The following is a 14,042-nucleotide window of genomic DNA, read 5'->3' on the forward strand; positions in this document are numbered from 1 at the left end:
ATGTAAGTACGAGTTGTACTTAAGTCGGATGTCTGTAACCCGGGGACTGCCTGTATATATATATATATATATATATATATATATATATATATACTGTATATATATATATATAACTCATAATAATTATATGTGTTGCTATTAAAGTATAACTTATATATAGGAAATACTTTTTAACATATATTGTCTAAATTTAACAACTGATCACTACAAAGCATTTACTAAAATGTTCGTTCCAGTAAATTAAATACAGTTAAAAATGAATTAAATAGAAACAGTGCATTAGTATATAATCCCAGGATCTAGAATTTCTTTACTTTTTTTTTCTCCCTAACTCCACGGTGCTTAAAAGCAGAGGCGCACCAGTGTTATAATCTCTTCTATATATGTTTTTCTTCCTATGTAGAATAAGCTGTTATATATATATATATATGTAAATACAACTCCCACTGATACAAAATGTGTTTATGAATTCTGAGATTGTTATAGACGTTATCAAGTATACATTTTTACATAACTAAGTCTAAAAATCCAGAATTGTGTGTAAAGTTTGCTATCCACATGTCCATTAAGTTTTTTTTTATTATTATTCTTTTATTAAGATACAGTTTTTCATGTCTAAGTTTATTTTTTGTTCTTTTATAAAAAATATATAAAGATTAGTAATTTTCTTACTGTTGAGTAATCAAGATCTCTTGGAGCTGTGTCTGTCATTGCTCTAACCAATGCATTTAACATGTTGATTGAAGGAGATGGTGGAGACTGTTGAGATGGTTCTTGTTGCAAAGGACTCTTCGGTTTGGAAGGCAGCCGACCTCTTCGTCCTTTAAGACTATCAGTACGTACCACTGAATTAATAAATAAATTAAGAAATGACTGTATAAAATGTTTTAATGTATTAATATATACAGCTACCCCTTTTAAATGTAAGAATGCATTTTAATAAAAAATCAATTTATTTTAAACAAACATAACTAAAGAATTTCAATAACAACTATTAATAAAAAAATTGCATTAGTTAAACTAGTTAACTTCATTTGTGTTCTTATCTAAAAAGCAAAGCTTTTTTTAAATTATTTTATTTTATTATTCGTAGCTTTATATAATGTATAAAAATAAAACAAGCTATAAAATATGTAAGGTTCCTAAACAAATTGTTGACTTTCCTATTATGTGATACATTTCAACATATATCTTACCTTCTTTAACCATGCCAACACTTAGACATTTTTGAAATCTGCAGTACTGGCAACGATTTCGCCGTCTTTTGTCCACTGGGCAGTTTTTATTTGCCAAACAAACATATTTGGCATTTTTTTGTACTGTTCTCTGAAAAATACATCAAATAATACATTTTCAAGAGACTTATAACTGACAAACCCTATTTTAATTGCAATGTGATAAGCGACAGTGCAATTCGTATAATTAGATAAAATTAATTTCCTAACACACTTGCCTGCAGGAAAAACAATTTTATTAGTGTTAGCTTGCTGACATTGGAAATTATCTAGACTGGTTCTGAAGGAAGTCTCAAGAGACAACCAAGTTTGAATGATAAAATCATATCTGAAATTACCAGGTCATTGAATTATACCGTTTGGAATTATAGAATTTCTTTCTATTATCCCTTTGGGAACAATTTTCTTCTTGGCTCATTTACTTGATTACTTCTACACACTTTAATATAAGAAACATACATATAGGGTGTTGTTTCCTTGTAATGATTATCATTATTTTGTAATTTGCCATGAATTAAAAATCATAACAGGTAAAATATAAATTTCTCATTTTTCTGTTTATGCACAATGTGTAACAATATATTTAGAGAGTCAAAATTTAATTAATATTTTCTACAAGTAGAACTGAAGTAAAAAAATTTTTAAGGTAAATGCAAAACACAAAAAAGAGTAAAATAATAAAGTAAGCTACTGTACAAATTTAAAAACAAACAAAAAACAGCACCACAATTCCCGTAAATGCTAACTTTCTTTTAGGTATTTGCTAGATCTTTATGTTAAATATATTATTCCATGTAAATAACAACTACTTGCTTAATAAAATTAATACTGCTTTTCAGAGTTCCTTTTTTAGTTATTTTTTAATCACAATTTAAAGTAGAAGCATTTTTATTTCATAAAAAATGGTTTAAATAATTTGTAATCAGGATATCAATATAATTAGCTATATGAATATTACAATCTTACCTTAAAGAAACCTTTACATCCTTCACATGTCCTAACCCCATAATGTTGACATGCTGCGTTATCTCCACACACCGCACATGTTCCTTCTCCAGATGATGAGCTCCTACTAGAGGGTGATGGAAGGCTTCCCTCTCCCACCATACTAACAGTTTGGCTAGTTGCAGGTGGGGGAAAAACAATATTAGATCCTTTAGTAAGTGGCAAATTGTATGATAGGGAGTCCATTGGTACCTGCACTGATACTCTTTCAGGGCCTACTGGTATATTATGAGAAGGATTGTAGCACATTTGTGAAGTATGTGGAGGAGAGTGCTTGAAGTGAAAAAGTGGAAACCGTGAAGGAGCAGTTTTAAGTGAAGCTTCCATCAAATGGCCAGTGGTCATACATGACTGTGTAGATCCCATGGTATGTGGCTCATCCCATAAGGTTGGATGATGAGTTGGAAATCCAGGTGTTGTTGGAGTTGATGGGGGTGATTGTTTAAAATACATTGATGTGCTGGGCATAATATCTTCTGCTTGCTGTGGAACTGGACTCTGGTAGCTGTGTGCATGAGGGTTTTCCATCTTTATCAGAGGTCTCTGGCTGGAAGTTTGCATTTGATACAAGCAGGATGGCTTAAGTTCATAGCTTCCTGAATATCCTTCCATAAAAGTGCTAAAGCTTGGCAAGGATGTGGTTGCTGAAGCTGTAATTTCTGTGCTGGTCAGGTCCATACTAAATTTTGTACAGCTCGGATTCATTGCTTCAGTACTAAATTCTGAGCCATGGGCATACGTCTGAGTTACATAACTGGAACCAGGTGGTGTGGGACTATACTGTGCTTGTACACAGGGCATATCTGCGAATAAAAATACATTTTTATTTTTACATATGTATATTGTGCTTTTGCTATATTAATACACATTACTGTCTATTTTAACAGTGCTACACATATCTTAGTAGTCCTGATTACTTCAAAGCTCTTTGAAAATGTTCTAATAGGTAACAGATATTCTATTAATATTGAAATTTTGTGCTGAAAAAAAATCCAGACAATGTCTGTGATTCAAAATTTTTATTTATTTAACCAAAAAGTAGAACTTAATTATAGTGTAAGGAACAATGGTAATATATTCGTCTGTATACCAAGACACAAAGAAGTTGATCGCAATAATTTAGGAAAACTTATCTAATGATTTTCAGCTGAAAACCCTCATTAAAGTATTTTTTTGCAGATAAATCATTAGATACATTTCTCTTAAAGATTGGGATCGATCACGTAGGGCTCCATTTACCAAGCTGCGTATGCATCTTTGGAGAGCCTTCGATGCATGAGCGAGCCTGCAGCTGATAATTAACTGCTGCTTTCTAACCTGTACGCCAGCTTTTAGCTTGCGGATTAATTGACAGTCCCTACTTGCACGACATTCGCCTAGCGTGAGCCAAGTGCTGCATTGCACAAGCAGATGCTTGTGAAATGTTAAATGTGTCAGCGTACTACTGCCCACTTGATGAGATCCCTAGGCAGACATATTCGCGGAAACAATCCATGTCTGTCTGGGCTTTGTTAAATGGGGCCCTAAGTGTTAATAAAACAAAGGAAAAGCAAAAAGTAAACAAGTCCAGTTCTCTTTATTAGTTAATCTTCTAAGTCTTATTTTATCGTCAATGATCATGTTTTGAACTACAGGTGCCCCCTAAAATATCAATGTATCATGAGTATGTATTAAAATATTCTATATCACATGGTTAGATTAACTACACATTGCATTATACATTAGGTCACAAAATTGCATGTTTTTTTAATATATAATATGAAACATTAATTAGCAAAGAACTCCTTTCAAATTGATCCATTCAATATTCATTAGTATATTACTTTGTGTTTAAGAGTAGTTCTCATTTAAATTACATGTTTTTTATTACATTTACACAATCTTTAAATAGGCAACAATGAGAGCAATATAAATAATGACAAACATTGGTAATCCATTATCACCTTTTTCATATATTTAAGTTATCCTACAGCTATTTTCTAAAAATATTTAAACTGTACTAACAAATATATTATAAATATATATATATTTCCAGTAAAGGGTCAGATAATAATTAACCAAAACAATTAAAGAGACATAAAACCCAAATTTGTTATTTCATGATTCAGATAGAGAATACCATTTTAAACAACTTTCTAATTTACTTCTATTATCTAATTTGTTTCATTATCTTGGTATCATATGTTGAAGGAGCAGCAATGCATTACTGGTTTCTAACCGAACACATGGGTGAGCCAGTCACAATTGATATATATATGCAGCCACCAATCAACAGCTAGAACCTAGGTTCTCTGCTGCTACTGAGCTTGCCTAGATAAACCTTTCAGCAAAGGATAACAAGAGAAGGAAGCAAATTAAATGATAGAAGTAAATTGGAAAGTTGTTTAAAATTGTATTCTCTATCTGAATCATGAATGAAATATTTTGGGTTTCATGTCCCTTTAAGCCCCATTAAAAAGAAATAAAATATATATATATATATATATATATATATATATATATATATATATATATATATATATATATATAAATATACACACACACACATATATATATATATATATATATATATATATATATATATATATACATACACACAACAATAAATGACTTAAAAGAGAATTTTGAGTTTGTTTGATTGATATGTGAAAGTATTATGACTTCAGCACCCCTAGCTGATTGGATTATAGTTGGAGTGCACCCTGAAAAGAAGATATATGCATACAGGCTATTATTATGAAGTGCAGAGTTACCTGGAGGGTATCTTTCTCGCTGAATGGTGGAGACGTTTGGCTGGCTGGTATGAGTCGGATGTTGAAGAGGAACAAAATCAGTGTCTGATTGGAGAGAAGTGTGAATGATGTCAGAGCTTTTCAGTGGTCGCTCCTTCGACCTACACTCTGGCAAAAAAACAAAAACAAACAAACCATAAAATATTTGGATAAATCAGAGAGATGCCATTTGTAGTGAAATCTTAGTATGGAGACATAAACATAACTATAAATTAAGAAATGGAGAAAAACATGAAAACATGGAAATATTTAGAGTCAAAATAGTTTGCCATAACACTGTGAACCATCAAACTTTTTAAATTATACAACAGTATTGGAAATTATCTCCTTGATAATAACTAACAATATTTTAAAAATTCAGCCAACAACCTTGTATGGTTGAGCTCAACAAGAATGTTAAAATTCCACATTAAAGCAAATTATTTAAGGGACACTGAACCCAAATTTTGTCTTTCGTGATTCAGATAGAGCATGCAATTTTAAGCAACTTTCTAATTTACTCCTATTATCATTTTTTCTTCGTTGTCTTGCTATCTTTATCTGAAAAAGAATGCATCTCAGCTTTTTTTTGCTCAGAACTCTGGATTTATCCACCAATCAGCAAGAACAACCCAGGTTGTTCACCAAAAATGGGCCGGCATCTAAACTTACATTCTTGCATTTCAAATGAAGATACCAAGAGAATTAAGAAAATTTGATAATAGGAGTAAATTAGAAAGTTACTTAAAATTTCATGCTCTATCTGAATCACGAAAGAAAAAAATTTGGGTTCAGTGTCCCTTTAAACGAAGCTTCAAACTATGTGTCATTATTGCACATTAAACTTAAAAGATGATAAAGATTGTATATTTTTGCAAATAGTAATAAGGCTACAAGTCAATAAACATATGAAATGGTTGCTGAGCACTTCTCATCTAGTAAAAACATTTAAAATTCCTTATTCAAAGACATTGAGAAACAAGTGTGTAAATTAAATTTATTATTATTAATAAATAAATCCTCAAGGAAAAAAATACAACCATTATATATATATATATATATATATATATATATATATATATATATATATATATATATATATATATATATATATATCTTGTTTTTCCTACATAATTGTATCACAATATTTTTTAATAATGTACTGTGTATATATATATATATATATATATATATATATATATATATATATATATATATATATATATATATATATATATATATATATATATATAAATAAAATATAAACCTATGAACGCCTCAATCTGCTTTTTTATATATTGATACATATAGCATTCTATATGCCTCCCAAACTATTTAAAAAAGAGTAAAGAAAAATCACCAGCCATTTATGAGATGCTCCCTGACCATTATTCTATGTTATTGTTCTTTTTAAAGCTTATGGTTGTGTATTTATTTTTCTTTGTTGAAATGAACTTTTATGTGTCCTCAATGTCTTAACGTTCTAAAAATGATGTAATGAGATTTTGACAAAAAAAAATATGAATGGATTTTATTTTAAGATTTACCTCTCCAGCCTGGCTCTTCAAAGGCTGCTTCTCACTCACTGAGCTAAGCGTACTGCTGGCTTGTCGTCCGCTGAAGCAGCGATCAAATCACTTGGTTACCTAAGGAACAGTCAATGGGCCTTTAAACATCCACCTAATTACTGCTGCAGCCCCCACTTTGCCCCCACCAAAACTCTAATCAGCTCTGCCAGGCTGTGTATTCATCAAATAGCTGAATAGATCCTCAAGTGCTGTAAATTAGTGAGGGGTAACTACCCTTGTTCATGACTCTTTTATTTGTATTCCAACTTTTTACACAGAAACAAATAAAACCAAGGGAATGTGGAAAAACATGAAAATATGTGGCCTGTTATACGTTGTCATTTATGTGGCGTTCTGATTCATTTGAAGAGAGGAGAATCTTGCAATAATTTAATGACTGGACTGAACTGATCAGTATTAGTATTTAAAAAGGTAACCCGTAAGAATGTATTCGCTGTGACTAATGAGATTTATAGAATAGTATTCAGACAAAAGACACCTTAAACTAAGACTAGAAAAATACAGAGTTACTTCGGACTATGGAGTATCTCAGATTACAGAAAGGTTTAAAAACCACACTTGTCACATGATACTCTATTGCTGCCTGGCTGTTCTGTGTTTATCGTTTGGCTGGTTACGTTAAATTTACGCATTATACAATTTTGATTTTAGAATGTCACATGACACATAACGTTAGCTTTTAACCTTACAGAAACAAACAAAAAAAATGAATATCCAATAGCAATGCTTTTTAAGCTATAACAAAACTATCTGCTCATATTAAAAAAAAAAATCTACTTCAAATAAAACAACATGAAACAGACTTAGATAACAATAGTAGAACGTTTTAATTTTCTACAATATTGCATTTGCCATACGTGGATAAAGGCTAAATTATTAAATTAAAGTGAATTACCAGCAAAGTAAAAACTGCACATCCCTAGCTAACAGAGAATTTTATAGCATTTAATTGCTTTGCATGCTATTACATCAATTATCTGATTTTCACAAGGCATACTGTCATTCCCCCAAAGCAATATCAGTTTAACCCAGGCTGATTTGTACATCGCTAACTTGTACAAACAAAAGCTCTCGTTTTCAAGCATACTTAAAAGGAGATACAAATTACTGCCATTCATCACTGGAACTGTGAAGTCCTAGCAAACAGCATCATTACCATGGCAACTGCTCAGAATGCCTTAGTATTGCCTTGTACAAATCCAACTCTTCTGCTTAAATTAAAAAGTCTTGCTGCAAATCACATATCTAAATTATCTAACTTCAGTCTGAAACTTTTTTCCTATGTAATTAATAATAAAACATATTTTTGTGTAGATCAAAAAATCACAAAAATACATATTTATATATTAATAATAATAATAATAAAAATAATAATAATAATGTAATATATTTTGCAAACAATTTCATTATACTAATATTTTTTTTTCCTTATTAGTAAATCCTATATATGTGACAATTATTTTAATATAAACAAAATCAAGTAAATTGTTATTCATCACTATAATAATCTATAATAAAAAAGGCTGATGTTCCACCTTCTACAACTTCTAAAGAAGTGATATATTCCTCCATACGTACTTGGTTCCTGTGATGATTCCGTCTTTACACTTTGTAAAAAATAAAAATAAAATAAAGAAAAAATATAAATAAATAAAAAGTTGTGATCAGTTCTTTTTTTTTTTTTTTTTAGCAAAAGTCTTTCTTGGTTTCTGTAAAGCAGGTCAACATCATTATCCAGGTTAGAATAGAATAAATTAAATAAAAAAATACAACAATAAAGTATTAAACTATTATCATGTTCATCCTTTTCTTCATGCAGTAAGACAGACTGGAGTAAATGTATTCTGACTGAGCGCAGCTGTATAGTAGCTTTCCCTCACTCTCTCTCTCTGTGTGAACATCATTTATGAGACAGGCTTCCATAGAGTGGCTGGAATGTGGAGACGTCAGTAATGACACTATGGGAGGATGACGTCACTGCTGGCATCCCTCCCCTTTATTCCCCGCGTGTCTGCTGCTTTATAAATTTACTGTGTGTGTGTTCCAAAAGAGGAACTGATATACAGTAGCATTACAGCTCTACAGTGCCATCATCTGCCCAGACCCTTAAATTTTTAGATTGTTGAAAGGAGATTTGTGGAAATCAAAAGAGGGAGGATAGTTTAAATAAATGGTTCCCTGTGCTTTGTGACTTCCCTGCCTCAAATGTTATATTATAACTGCCTATCATAATAGCTTGAATACTGAAACATGGGATTATAAATGTGTCATTAGCATAAAACCAAAACAAAAAGACAATTGTGTGCAAAGCATTATATGCATCTTGTTGTATTTCCTAAAAATCAATTAGTTATTCTCAAGTCCTCAAGTCACATTTATATTTGGTGACAATTTTTTTTTTCTAGGGCTGTGACACACTAGTGGAAAATCTTCATAACTGTATGCACTGGATATTGTATTTTATCATGATGGAATAAAAGTTGGATACCAGGCGGAATAAAAGCTTTTAGAATACAAATTTTTGTGTGTTTTCCTTAAAGGGCCATTATCATAGTAGAATAGAATAATCAATAAATGCATAATAATGAGACAATGCAAAATCAATTAGTTTGAATTTCAAATTATGTGTAATAGATTTTTTTCGGACGAATGTCAAAGTTAGTTACATTTTCCGTTCTAATGCATCATGTGACAGCCACCTGCCAATCACAAAATGCATATACATATATCTTGTAAATCTTGCACATGCTCAATAGGAGCTGGTGGTTCAGAAAGTGTGAATATAAAAAGATTGTGCACATTTAGATAATGGATATGAATTGGAAAGTTGTTTACAATTGTGTGCTCTATCTGAATCATGAAAGTTTAATTTTTTATTTGACTGTCCCTTTAAAAAAATCAAACATAATATACGTGGTAATTTATAGCTGGCTTTCAACAGACTATGTCTAAAATATCTAAAAAGCTTACAGTGACATAAATTCACTTAAGAACTCTAATTTCTATAGAGGTGAATAACTAAAGTATGAAACTCACCTAGTTGGTGATATTGTTGTACAGAAAAAAAGTAGCAATTCAAGAATGATGTTGTTTAAGTAAGATTTATCAATACTTTAATGGCAATAAACTTTGAGGTACAAATAAAGCAATAAGCCGTTTATCTTCATTGTTAAAAAAAATAATATATATATATATTGTAACTCCCATTTGTTATTGTCTTAAAGACAACCCCATATGAAATTGAATATCTTTGGTGAAATGTTTTTATTATGCATAGTAAAAAGAACATCAACTTTGCAATTCACGCATAATTTATTTTTCTTAATTTGTCTGTAATTTGACTTCAGAAAGTATTTAGTTGTAATGACCCTGCAACATGCCACACACAATGATTGCTTCATAATTGTAAGTGCTGATTTACATCTATCCTTAAAGGCACAGTATACACCAATTTTCATATAACTGTATGTAATAGACACTACTATAAAGTAGAATATGCACAGATATTGATATAAAAATCCAGTTTCAAAACTTACTTAGAAGCTCCCAGTTTAGCACTGTTGATGAGGTTAGGTTGCATATGAAAATACAGATTATACAAACAGGAACCTGTAGACATCAGTATGCATCTAAAACTTTGGGGCTTGGGTAGGAGTCTGATAATCAGCACAATGTTCTTAAAAAAATAAGCAAAACTATACATTGTTCCAAAAACACTCCCAGATGGGCTATTTAAATATATCATCTACAAAACATTTATTCAAAGAAAAATCTAGTGTATAATGTCCCTTTAAGTGGCTTCAGCCAAGGTGATAAGATAAAAGAGGTTAATTGCTGATATATTGTATGAATATATATAATGGGTTTAATGTGAATTTAAAATCCTTAACACATGGCTAACATTATACAACAAACAATTTGCACTTACTAGTTGTACTATGCAAATGTAAAGTCAAAATTACATTTTCATGATTCAGGTAGAGCATGTCATTTTAAAATAACGTTTCAATGTATTTCTGTTATCAAATTTTCTTCATTTTCTTAGTATCCTTTTTGAAGAAGCAATACACTACTGGGATCTAGCTGGCAATTGGTGGCTGCATTTATATGCCTTTTGTCATTGGCTTAACTAATGTGCTCAGCTAGCTCCCAGTAGCTTATTGTTGTTCTGGAGCTGACTTTTCAGCAATGGATACAAAAAAAAAAAAACAAATTTGATAAAAGAAATAAAATGGAAAATTGTTTCAAATTTCCTGTTCTGTCTGAATCATAAAAGTTTAATTTTGAGTTTACTGTCCCTTTAAGTTCTAGTGAGTGATTCAAAATAAGTTGCGTACAGGAAAGTAATGACAACGGACAAATTGCCTGTTACGCTCAGATACATAGAACAATCTGCAACGCACCTAGCAATAGCATGAATTGTGACATACAGCAAACAAGATTTGATGCAATAGGCAATCCTCTTTCTCATGGTTTAGCTTTCTGCTACTTATAGTGCCTATATTTATAGGTAGATAATGTATGAGGGGGGGGGGGGGGGGGTGGGGGGGAGGTTATAGCTTTAGAAGAAGCTGTCATTACTCCTTAAAAAATTGCAATTTCTTATTGTAAATATTTATTGATATAAAGAAGTTATTGTAAAGTGATGTTTCTATAAATGCACATGAAATGCAACATTTGTCTTTCATGATTCAGATACAGCATACAATTTAAACAACTTTCCAATGTACTTCTGTTATCAGAATTGCATCTTTCTTTTGGTATCTTTTGTTGAAAGAGCAGCAATGCACTACTGTGAGCTAGCTGAACACATCTGGAGAGCTAATGACAAGAGGTATATATATGCAGCCACCATTTAGCAGCTAGCTCCCAGTAGTGCACCTACCTATGTATGTTTTTCAACAAAGGATAATAAAAGTATATTGGAAAGTTGTTTAAAATTGCCTGCTCTATCTGAATCATGAATGTTTAAAGGGACACTGAACCCAAATTTTTTCTTTTGTGATTCAGATAGAGCATGAAATTTGAATCAACTTTCTAATTTACTCCTATTATCACATTTTCTTCATTCTCTTGGTATCTTTATTGGAAATGCAAGAATGTAAGTTTAGATGCCGGCCCATTTTTGGTGAACAACATGGGTTGTTCTTGCTGATTGGTGGATAAATTCATCCACCAATAAAAAAGTGCTGTCCAGAGTCTGAACCAAAAAAGCTTAGATACCTTCTTTTTCAAATAAAGATAGCAAGAGCACAAAGAAAAATTGATAATAGGAGTAAATTAGAAAGTTGCTTAAAATTGCATGCTCTATCTGAAACATGAAAGAAAAAAATTGGGGTTAGTGTCCCTTTAATTTTGATTGAGTGTATTTATTTTTTAGTCTAATTTTAACATTATATTATGGCTTTATTAACCATTTAATAGTACTTTTTGTAAAGTTTGAGAACTGAACTACGCAATGGGCTAGATTCACATAGGCTGCTGAGGGATATCGTTGTTTAAGTGAGATCATGTTCCAGATTAATTGAGGCTATTTTCTAGTTTATCACCATTTCCATTAACATATAAGTTATAGTTATGTTAAAGGGACAGTCAAAACTAAATTAAACTTTCATGATTCAGATAGGGCATGAGATTTTAAACAACTTTCCAATTTACTTTTATCATCAAATTTGCTTTCTTCTCTTGGTATTCTTTGTTGAAAGCTAAACCTAGGTAGGCTCATTAACTTCTAAGCCGTTGAAGGCCGACTCTTATCTCAGTTCATTTTGACAGTTATTGACAGTTAGAGATAACATTATGCTAACGCCCGTGGAATTATTTATAAGTCAACACTGATTGGTTAAAATGCATGTCTATGAGAAGAACTGACATAAGGGGGCAGTCTGTAGAGGCTTAGATAGAAGGTAATCATAAAGGTAAAAAGTGTATTAATATAAGTATTGGTTATGCAAAACTGCGGAATGGGTAATAAAGTGATTATCTGTCTTTTTAAACAGCAACATTTTTCAAGAAGAATGTCCCTTTAAATCACCCAGTGAATTATATCTCGTACAGCAAACAAGAACCTTAGCAATGCAGAGAAATAAAAATGGCAACCACGAATGGGTAAATGTCTAATTGTCAATATATTTGCATGTCTGTTTTGTTAAACTAGTTTTGCTGGAGAGAACAATGTTTGTCTTAGCAAACTCGCAGACACAAAAAAGGGGCTGACTTTTGGGTGTTCATTTAAACCTCAGCTCAGCATGCAGGTAGGGCCAGTGTTCTGTCAGATTTTGCTCCCTCGTCAAGATTTGCTACCTGGATGTGTGCATGCTCAGAATTAAAGGGACACTGAACCCAAATTTTTTCTTTCGTGATTCAGATAGAGCATGCGATTTTAAGCAACTTTCTAATTTACTCCTGTTATCAATTTTTCTTTGTTCTCTTGTTATCTTTATTTGAAATGCAAGAATGTAAGTTTAGATGCCGGCCCATTTTTGGTGAACAACCTGGGTTGTTCTTGCTGATTGGTGGATACATTCATCCACCAATGAACAAGTGCTATCCAGCGTCCTGAACCAAACAAATGGCATAGATGCCTTATTTTTCAAATAAAGATAGCAAGAGAACAAAGAAAAAATTATATTAGACATAAATTAGAAAGTTACTTAAATTTGCATGCTCTATCTGAATCATGAAAGAAAAAATTTGGGTTCAGTGTCCCTTTAAGTAATTGAACTCCATATATGTTTGAAAAGAATGTGTGGAATGCGATTACGTAATTATTATTATTATTATTATTATCAGGTATTTGTAGAGCGCCAACAGATTCCGCAGCGCTGTTATGAAGGAATAAGTTTGATACCTTTCCAGAAACAAAAGGGTAATGACAAACATGCGCATATGGAGGTAGCAAATTTCAATGCAGACACAGGCATGCGCACTTGAAGATGCTAGGAAATTTTCACTTTGTCATATGTTATGGAAATACACCCCCATATGTAAATAAAATTAACTAAATGTCATCATAATAAAAGCTTACTCTTAAATTTATTAAAGGGATAGTAAACTCCAAAAATGATATTGTTTAAAAAGATAGATAATCCCTTTATTTACTATTTCACAGTTTTCCATAACCAACAGAGTTATATTGATATACGTTTTACCTCTTTGATTACCTTGTATCTAAGCTTCTGCTGACTGCCTCCTTATCTCAGATCTTTTGACAGGCTTGCATTTCAGGCAATTAGTGCTGACTCTTAAATAACTTCACGTGCGTGAGCACAGTGTTATCTCTATGAAACACATGAACTAACGCCCTCTAGCTGTGAAAAACTGAGGCGGCCTTCAAGGGCTTAGAAATTAGCATATGAGTCTACCTAGGTTTAGCTTTCAACTAAGAATAACAAGAGAACAAAGCAAATTTGATGATAAAAATAAATTAGAAAGTTGTTTAA

General features: G+C 31.5%; 1 protein-coding gene across 2 annotated transcripts in view; it reads right to left on the minus strand.

Annotated features, from left to right (window-relative positions):
* Positions 1–8,496, minus strand: part of NR4A3 (nuclear receptor subfamily 4 group A member 3) — a 43,981-nt gene extending 35,485 nt beyond the window's left edge. The window contains exons 1-6 of one of the 2 annotated variants that reach the window (XM_053714478.1): positions 8,179–8,496; positions 6,559–6,657; positions 4,994–5,140; positions 2,202–3,043; positions 1,197–1,326; positions 673–845 (exon numbers count right to left, since the gene is read on the minus strand). In XM_053714478.1, the coding sequence (XP_053570453.1) occupies positions 673–845; positions 1,197–1,326; positions 2,202–3,041 (1,143 nt within the window). In that variant the 5' untranslated portion in view covers positions 3,042–3,043; positions 4,994–5,140; positions 6,559–6,657; positions 8,179–8,496. The remainder of the gene's footprint in view (positions 1–672; positions 846–1,196; positions 1,327–2,201; positions 3,044–4,993; positions 5,141–6,558; positions 6,658–8,178) is intronic. The other variant, XM_053714479.1, reaches the window with a different exon arrangement.
* Between the last annotated feature and the right edge of the window lie 5,546 nt (positions 8,497–14,042).

Source organism: Bombina bombina, chromosome 5, assembly GCF_027579735.1.
Source record: "Bombina bombina isolate aBomBom1 chromosome 5, aBomBom1.pri, whole genome shotgun sequence".
NCBI classification, from domain to species: Eukaryota; Metazoa; Chordata; class Amphibia; order Anura; family Bombinatoridae; genus Bombina; species Bombina bombina.